This window comes from Dipteris shenzhenensis, chromosome 1, assembly GCF_047967505.1.
Source record: "Dipteris shenzhenensis isolate YYH24624 ecotype China chromosome 1, Dip_SZ_1.0, whole genome shotgun sequence".
NCBI classification, from domain to species: domain Eukaryota; kingdom Viridiplantae; phylum Streptophyta; class Polypodiopsida; order Gleicheniales; family Dipteridaceae; genus Dipteris; species Dipteris shenzhenensis.
This window is the reverse complement of record NC_141596.1, coordinates 33539920-33549426: the sequence shown is the minus strand read 5'-3', so window position 1 is coordinate 33549426 and position 9507 is coordinate 33539920. Positions and strand designations below refer to the sequence as shown.

The following is a 9507-nucleotide window of genomic DNA, read 5'->3' as shown; positions in this document are numbered from 1 at the left end:
TCTACTTCGTCTCAAGGTTCAAATCCCTGACCGGTCTAAATATGATGTAGAATTTCTTTGGGTCTAATCATGGCAAGGGTAAACATGAGGGATGGGGTGCTGTTATTAAGCAAGCTCTATTTAAACACCAATTAGCATGCACTCAAGAAAAAATCAATGATGCCCATAATATCAACTTTAAAAATACTCCTCCACCATTGATTCAATGCAATCCCTCTGTGGATGGAAAGAAAAAGAAAGAGAGTGACGAGATAAAAAAACTTCAAAAAATAAATTCAAAATTAATGGTGTTCATTAAGATTAGAGATCAATGTATGCAAGAAAGCATAGCATCCTAATCTCATCCTAATGAAAAGGCCAAAAAAGAGCAATAAAGAGAGAAAATCATAGCATCATAATCTCATCCTAATGCAAAGGCCAAAAAGAGCAATAAAGAGAGAAAAGGTTTTTAGAATTCTCTAGAATTCAAGAAAGCATAGTATCCTAATCTCATCCTAATGCAAAGGCCAAAAAGAGCAATAAAGAGAGAAAAGGTTTTTAGAATTCTCTAGAATTCAAGAAAATGCAAGAGGAGCGCTTACTCATTTCAAAAGGAAAATGCCAGTAATAGCATTTCAAAATGTCCCATGACATAAGCCACTCTATGCAAATATCCATGTCACATGTTGCAAGCTTTTGGACAATTTTTAATATAAAACGCCCTTCTGTATATTAACCTTTGGGTATTAAATTACTTCCTTATGTATATATAAATTTGTAAGTAATTGAATTAATAAAAACCCATCTGTTGAACTCATGTGATAGGGTTACATATAATGAGTGACCCCCCCGAGTATAGCAGTTCGTAACTACGACCTCTCTTGGATGTTTTTTTGTACCGAAAAGCTCCGACTACTACTCCCACTTCTCATAACTTGTTCCCTAATTATCCTTAATGTTTTCTAAACCTTATACTTAGGTTTTGTGCATTGCAATAGAAAGTATGGGTCATCTTCCTCATTCTCCATAGAATCTGTGACAACTACAAAGTTATCCCCCACTTCCAGACAGTCAGTGAGGTCATCAAAACTCTCCCCAAACTATGGCAAGTTGTTTGTCTCTCCATTGTTTGTCACTCCATCTGAAGTTGGAGTAAAAACTTGAACTTGCTCCCATGTCTTCGCAGTTGCAATGTTCTCACAATCATCATGATCCCCTATAATGCATGCACTACCGAAACAAGAAAGTTTTCTCGTTTTAATCAGTTGGTTGTTTGAAAAGCCCCATATGTTGTGCAGACCATGAACTCCTTTAATTTTCTTGCAATCGTGTCGGCTTCTCCTTTGCACTTCATCCACTTTCACTTCATGGAACACTCTGCATACTATAGTATTCTTAAGGCTTTGTTTACTGTGTATGTTGAATGCGTGCTTGTGGAGAGGTTGGCTTCTAGGACCTTGTGAGTGTTTGAAGCAAGGAACAATTCGGAGGAGCTTGCTACTACAAGGTGGGGGCACATCAGGTGTGCAAGAGCAATAAAAGAAGGCAAGGCTTGTTTAACGGTTGAGGATGACCTCGTGACAGGGACAGCAAGAGTTTGGTGCAAAGGAGTTAAAGGCAACCGCTTCCTCCTTTCGAATCCCTTTTTATCTTCTAGCCTCCTTCTCCCTTCTTTCCCAACATTCTGTCTCTGCTTCTTGTCTAACCCTCCCTCCCTTTCATAAGAGCTAGATGGCAAGTTTACTAGACATGGCTGAGAAACAAATCAAGATTTCTATTCTATACCCACCTTTCCTGTTGACCTCAGTTGGATCGAAATAACTATAGAGTATGGAGATTCATGATGGACTCAGTTCTTTAGTCTTATGATGTGGAAAGTGTGGAAAACTTCATTCTTGTGGGCGTGAACAAGCCAAATCCACTTGTAGACCACCTTGGAATCCTTGAGTTAAGGAGGCTAAGACTTTGACCCAACTTTGGGATCTAGTCAATGCATAGTGTCCATTCCTTTCTTTTCTTGAATTATACTCCTAATGTTATCAACCACATCAAGCACATGATGGTAGCAAAAAGTATTGGGAGTATTTGGCATCCTTCTACAGCAAGGCCATGTTGGAAATTTAGAGGTCACCTCCCCATCTAAGAGCCTCCATATGAGGAGAGCATGGGGGGGTGAACTTGGGTAGAATAGGGAGGCCACATGGGTAGCATATTGGATGCCATGTGGATAGAATACTTAGAGACAAAAGCAAAGAGAGGGGATGCCATGTAGACAGCACACCTAAGAGAAGTATCTGGCTATTTGGAAGAACTTGAAGAAGGGTTGAAGCAGTCACAGAGCATGGAACCCTTTCAGCAAGTGTCATAATGACACGTGGTAGCCTTTGGAGTTGTTTAAGCAAATGTAAGGACAATTTCTTTGATTGGATTAGGCTAGTGATGAATCAACATCTCTACATGGACTCTCTAGAGTAGATGGAGCAAAAGATTACAGCATGAGTTGACCATAATCAAGGCGGGATATGTGGCACCTACATAGGATGCTATACTAATGTCTGCAAGGTCTTGTAGAGGACTAGTTTAAAGGTTGTGGGATTGAAACAAGTCCTAGAAAGAGGCAAAGAACCTACATCAGATAAATGATTATCTAGTAGGGATCACGAGGTAGAAGTGGGCCTAGTATGTGGTTAATCGAAACAAGCGCAAGAGAACCTGGGCCACTAGCCTCCTACCGCATGGCCGAGCTGGGTTCAAAAAGGCCTCAAAAGGGCTACCCCCTAGTTGGTTTATAGAGCAAGACTAGTTGGTGGAGGTAGGATACTCATCGGCCGAGGGGACTACCTGCCCCTATATAAAGGGATAACTTGAGGCTCATAAATCATCTGCCAAGGCAATAGATCTGGAGTAGATTGGAGTAGTACTTAGCCAGCTTGAAGGGCTTCTAAGAGATTGAGGAAGGTAGAAAGGATCTACAGACAAGGAGCTCATAGAGGGCTCCACACCTATGCTAACATTGAGAGTAGCAAGGTGGAGGGATCAAGGCACAAAGACTAGGGTCTACAGAAGCTCTACCGGAGCACACAAGCTTAGGATCTAGAAGTGCCAAGGAGGTAGTAGGACAACATTTTGGGTAAGGACAAAGGGCCACACCCTGGTGGGACTGTGGAATCTTTTGTAGTGTGTCATCTTGTGGATGAAAATATATCTTCTTGTTGGTTCTATATCTCTCTCTTGAAGCATTGCCTATATATTGGATTGCACCCACACTGCACATGTTGAAAAGTAATTATTAAAACAAGAGAGGGAAACGGATGCATCTAAAATTAAAGCTGAAATTCATAGACTTCAACAATCTTATATGTTGCATAATTGTCGTAGATGATACCTTTGATTTTGGCTTAGGAATACAACCTTGCTCCTTGTTGCAAACTCTATTTACTTGGCACAATTTCTACATAACCTATAGCCAATTAGGCTTGCCATATTTCACCACCAATAATACATGACTCCTTAAACCAATGAGGAACCAAAGACAAGGAATACCTTTGGTTTTGTCTTGGGACTGCATTGCTATTCCTTACTATTTTCTCCATTCATTGTAGTCAACTCTTTCAAAACCTTCAACCAAAACATGTGCGCCATTTTACATAATAATTATTCAAGAATCCATTACATACAACTTTAAAAACTAGTACAAAGTTACCCTTCTCTTTTTTTTGGGATTCTCTTCACTTTAGTAGAGATTTCTCCTCCAACGTTAAATCCTAATGAATTATAGTGTTCCATCAGGGCTTCATAAAGGCCAAAATTGGAAGCTTGAATGCACATTGATCTTCAAACTTGGAATGGGAATCAACATTACAATACTTTCTTACCAACACACTTCTATACTTTGTCTTCTTTGCATTTTGTTTGGTAGAAACCAAATCAAAGCCCAATGCAAAACACAAAGAAAGTAATGGTTCATTGCAATAGGTTTGAGAATGTGTAAGATTGACTAAACTATCCACTCACCAATGCATTTTTTGAGTAGAACAAGCCTTCATGATCCACCCCCATCCATGTGTCATTTGAACAAATCTTTCAAGGAATACTCCAAAGAAAATGAAGAGCACTCCGATGGCATGCAACGAAGAGAAGCATAGTTGGAAACAACATGTTCGGCTAATAGAGTCTAAGTATGGGATAGAGAGGAAAAAAGAGAGGGAGAGAGAGGAAGAGTAAGCCAATTAATTAACCAAGAAATTAAGCTATTTAAAAAGATTAATTAATTTTAACGATCTAAATAATCGACTAATTATATTTATGCAAACTAGAACAATTAACCAGTTGCAGTACATGTTCTTAGCGAACGAATGGGCCTAGGCCCTTAGTCTTAGCCATACATTTTCTGGCCATAACTTTGGAATAATATAAACCTTCACAAGACAATGTGAACCTTGTAATCCCTATTTCTTGCCTATGGAACTACACTTAGAGATGCACTATTTATTTCACAAATCTCTCTCTATTTCTCTTTAGAACCACACTCACAACAAAACTCCAAGCATATATATTTTTAAATACAAGAAGTCCATACCATGTGAAGGAGATCTTGAGGTTACAAATTTAGATGGAGCACTGTAGACTCTAATACCATGTTAGAAGATAGGGGTGAGAGACTAGAATGCATACACATGTAGTTTAGTATAAACTTTATTTGAATATGAAGGAGAAAAGTATATATACAACCTTATAAATAAGCATTGCTACCTTTAGTCCACTTGGTCCAATTAAAACTCTAATTGTGTGAAATGCGAGCTAGAGATTTTGATTTTTCCCTTCAGCCCTAAAGGTTATCATTTAATGCACTTTCATAGCATTAGCTATATTGTGGTCCCTACAATTTATTAGGTCATAGTGTAGATAGAATGATGCAAGATAATGTATGGGTGCCCCATACTGCATACTTGAAACGACACTTTGAGAATTTGAGGGTTTTAGATGGAATATTAGGCCATTTAAGTCCATTTAATAGTGTTACGAGGTCAACGATCTATCCTTCCTTTGGCTTCCCCGTGGACACGCACACGTGATTGTCTCACAGGAGCTAAGGCTTTGCACGCGATTGAGAAGGGAAATGACACAATATCGTGCAGCATAAAAAAGTGCACCCGAGATGCACTCCGAATCATAGATCTTGATGGTTGATTATGAGTAGAAGACGAGTCGTTTCAGGCGTGTCGGCTCTCTAGATCACCTATGTGAAGTAGGGTACTTGATGATCAAAGTGGAACTCTAGTCAACAGAATAACTTCATGGGGAGACTACATGACCAACTAGGCCTTTGATCGATAGCAAGACAGGGGCAAAGAAAGGCTCTGAGCTAGAAGGCAACCATGAAGATGGAGCTCAGGTGAGAAGTAGGGAAAGTCGAGCACAGTGTCGAGATACCACCCATTGCCAACACCGTCTTGTAAGCAAGAGAATACCCAGAATGCTAAACGACGGAGTCAGAAGTCTAGCTCGACGGAAGTCTTCCAAGCGCTGTCTCAACAGCAGTGAATGCCTACTACGGAGGCAGCCAGAGCTAAAGGATCATAGACACTTCTAAATAACAACCAATTCACAACGCCACCACCATTGAAATGAACATTATGAAGGAGGATATGCTTGAGCCGCGAGCTACTGAGGATAGAGAAACTCTATCACGAACAACTAAACGAGCCTTTTATATACGCATGGCTTCACTTGCGGCCTCAAGAACAGGTGAACTGTTTGAAACGCTAGAGGGGCACGCTCTCCATGCTTATACTTGAAGAAGTGAATTTGTAGTACGAGAGAGGAGAAGAGCAATGTCTTTGGGAGCCAAGGAACTTCAATTGTCCATAGCTGGAGGCAGCCGACAATTGAACGAACAGCACGTTGCACAGATGAGGCTTACTGGCTATGACAAATATTGAAAAAAACGTGAAGAGCTCACGACCCAGCAAGAGCCGGACTTCGCAACGCTTGTTGTCACCAGCAACGAGATGTGGAACATTGTTTTCACTAGTAAGAGATGTGGAGCAGAGCAACACAACGCAACACAATACCAGCTGAAAGCCTGAGAAGCTCATCAAAGGTACCCAGTCAGTCAGAGCAAACCCCCACACAACCAGAGTAAAGCCGTGAAGAACTCGAGTCTAGTTAATGCATTTTTTGGAAATTAAAGAAATACATGGATTTTTGAAGAACTTTTGCCCAAAGCCCCGGAATCCGTTCCCAAAGTAATGGACTCTAACAAGCCAGTGCTAACAAAATTAACCACCTGGAAACGTCCAATATTACACATGGGTAAAATCTTCCTTGTTTTAGAACGTGGTTAATTCTGAATTCCCTAATAAAATAAGGGAAATCATTTGTAAAAGGAAGGCTTTGCTCCCAAGTGGGAAATGCCTAAAACTTCGTGTAATTAATAATTAATTAATTTGCAACCGATGGAGATTACACGTAGGTACGACTAGGTAATGCAGTTGCATGCTGTGCATTTTGCATGCAAACGTATGTGAGCGACGATTGAAATTTGAAGGCAATGGAGATGTAGATGGATTCAATAAGCTCTGATAGATCGTCGTTCATGGGAAGAACCGTCCATGCAGAGTTGCTAATCGCCGGACCGCAGGCACTATTTTAACAAATATTTCTCGGGCAAATGCAGTACCGCTGCAATATTTGCTTGAATGCGAACACGATTACCCTTCACGATGATGGAAGGATCTTCTCCATCCGTTAGCTTATACAATCACAGAATCCATGGCGACTCCAAGAGCTCATTGCTGCAAGTACAGAAGGTCGACCATCTGCCTCCAATCCCTTCTTCTTCTTCTCTTGCTCTCTGTAGCAACACCCAGCAGCCATGGCGTCCAATTCTCTGCATCCTCATACGCTTCCTGGACCTCCACCGTAACCCCCTTCAAAGCCTCCATCATCTCCCCTTCTACTGGCGTCCTCCAAATGAACCCTTACACCACTGCATCCATCGGGCGTGCCCTCTACAAACACCCCGTTCACTTTCTCAACTCCTCCTCCCACTCCCTCGCCTCCTTCAACACCTCCTTCACCTTCTCCATGAACAAACAACAAAGCGTGAATCTCTACGGGGATGGCATGGCCTTCCTCATCTGCCCCACCTTCAACTCCGGTGACGACCTCACCGTTTCCTCCGGCGGTTACCTTGGCCTCTTCAATTCCACCACCAATGGCCAAGCCTATAACCATATCGTGGCTGTCGAATTCGATACCCATCTCAACCCCCCTTTCCGTGACCCCAACGATAACCACATCGGCATCGACATCAATTCGCTCAGATCCGTCCGAACCTACAATCTTTCCATTCCCGGAATCGATCTCAACGACGGTAGCATGATCACCAGCTGGATAGACTACGATGGCACCGCAAAATATATCCGGGTTTTTGCAAGTCAAAGCCAGATCAAGCCTGCTCAGCCTGTGATTGCAATGCAGCTGGACATTTCTCCTTATATCCGAGACTATATGTATGTGGGTTTCAGTGCGGCGACAGGAAGCTTAGCAGAACTGCACACAATATATTCATGGTCCTTCTCAAGCGGCTTCCATGTCTCTACACCTTATTTCCCACCACCTCCTCCCGCTGCCGCTTCCCCTCCGCCTCCACCCCAACGCACTTCCTCAGTTCCTTCTCCTGGGAGCACCGTCACAACAAGTGGACGTGGATTGAGCCTGCTCCGAAATAGGATGGCACTCGTCGTCGTTTTTTCTGTGAGCGGGATGCTTCTTTTGATTCTCATACTTGGCTTCCTTGCCAGATGGAGTCTCCGAACGCGCTCCAAGCAATGGCTCAACTTGTTTCTCCCTTTGGTATGCTGGATGTACTGGAAGGAGACGCCTCTACCGCCTGATAGAAGGAGCACACGTTGCCTAAAGTTGGCTGTGCCCTCGGTGGAATTGATTGCATGGTTGTGGAGATGGAAATTCTCTCGGCGGCAGGCGAAAGCCGATCACGGGACTTCTAGGCCGAAACAGGACGGCGATACTCTTCATGGCGGCGGCCCGGCGATACCAACAGTGAACAGGGAATTACTCCAGCAAAAGGGCACCCAAGGGTTACCACATGCTGTAATTCCTGATCATTCGGTTGGCAAGCAGACTCCATTAGGACGTCCACTTCAGGGGATGCAAGGTGTTCGTCTAGTGAAAGGAAAGCCACAGCCTGCAGGCAAGAGGGCCTCATTGGAACGTCCAATGCAAAGCGAAGGACTAGGTCCCGGGAAAGGGAAGGCACATCCTGATTATGATATAAGTGGGAAGAGTGAATCAGGGCGTCCGAAAGACGGACGACGGCTTTCATCAACATTTCATGCAAAGCACCAGCCTTCTCCTGGTTCGACTGACAATGCAAGTAAGGAGCAGCTTGGTAATGATAAATCGTCAATGGAAAGTTCGAAAGGGAGAGATGGGCTTCTACCGGCTGAATCAAAGAACCAGCCTTCACCTGGCTCTGCTGAAAGTACACAGCTTAATCCTGACGCAACGTTTGATCGCGCGAAAGATAGTCGAGGGCTTCAACTAGTTCAAGGAACGCAGCAAGCTTCTGCCGCTGCTGCTGGCAATGCTAGTATGGAACAACCTAATCCCGATAAAACTGGCAAGAGTGAGCAATCGTTGGACCGCTCTAAGACTGATGGTCGAGGGCTTCCAATGCCAAAACACCGGTCTATTCCTCACTCGACTGCACCGCCTGATCATCATACGATTGCAGCAGGGAAGGGTGAAACAGTATTAATGGGTCGACCGAAAGAGGCTGGAGAGCTTCCAACGCCAATGCAAGCAAAGGATCAGTCGTCTCCTGATCAGAATGCTAGTACTGTTGCGAAAGCGGGGCCTTCCGTTCATACATTAGGCGCAGAAGCTGACCAGTCTGATGAGTCCAACGACAAATCTCATATGCATCATTCAGCAACTGAAGACCCAGGCAAATCTCACGTGTTGCATACGTGGCTTTTCGACTGAATTATGCTCCCCTAGCTATGATGCTCTGAAGCTGTCCACGCTCGCATCAGCTGCATCAGACAACAATGGCAAAACTTGTACTTCTCAAAGGCCATCGAGGCAAAAACGTCCATGGAAATCTTGCTTTCGAAATGGCCATTAGCAGGTGCAAGCGTGAAGTCTCAGAACTTGATTTTCCATTTTGATCAGGCTTTAATTTCGATTGCTATATGAGTATTTGTTCAAGCAAGATGAGGGAGCTGACAGACCACGTCATGGTGCGCAAGCTTAACGGGGAGGAAATTATCACTGTTTGTTCTCGAACTGTGCTGGCCATCTACTAGATTGTGAACTAGCTGATTAGTGGCCACAATTAACCTGGTGTACCTTCGCGCTTGTGACACTGTTATCTACCCACCTCATCCATCTAAAGAGCAGGATTTCTTGCTTTTGTATAACATTCTGCATATAGCTTGGTTCTTTTGTGATTGCTCCTAGTGAAATTGTACATTCGATTGTTTCAGCTGCTCTATCAAA

At 43.2% G+C, this 9507-nt stretch overlaps 1 protein-coding gene across 1 annotated transcript; it reads left to right on the top strand.

Moving 5' to 3' along the window:
• The first annotated feature begins 6753 nt into the window (after positions 1-6753).
• On the top strand, positions 6754-8991 carry LOC147905729 (uncharacterized). Its single transcript, XM_087375147.1, has one exon. It carries the CDS (start codon positions 6754-6756, stop codon positions 8989-8991), a length of 2238 nt encoding a protein of 745 aa, XP_087231273.1.
• The last annotated feature ends 516 nt before the right edge of the window (positions 8992-9507 follow it).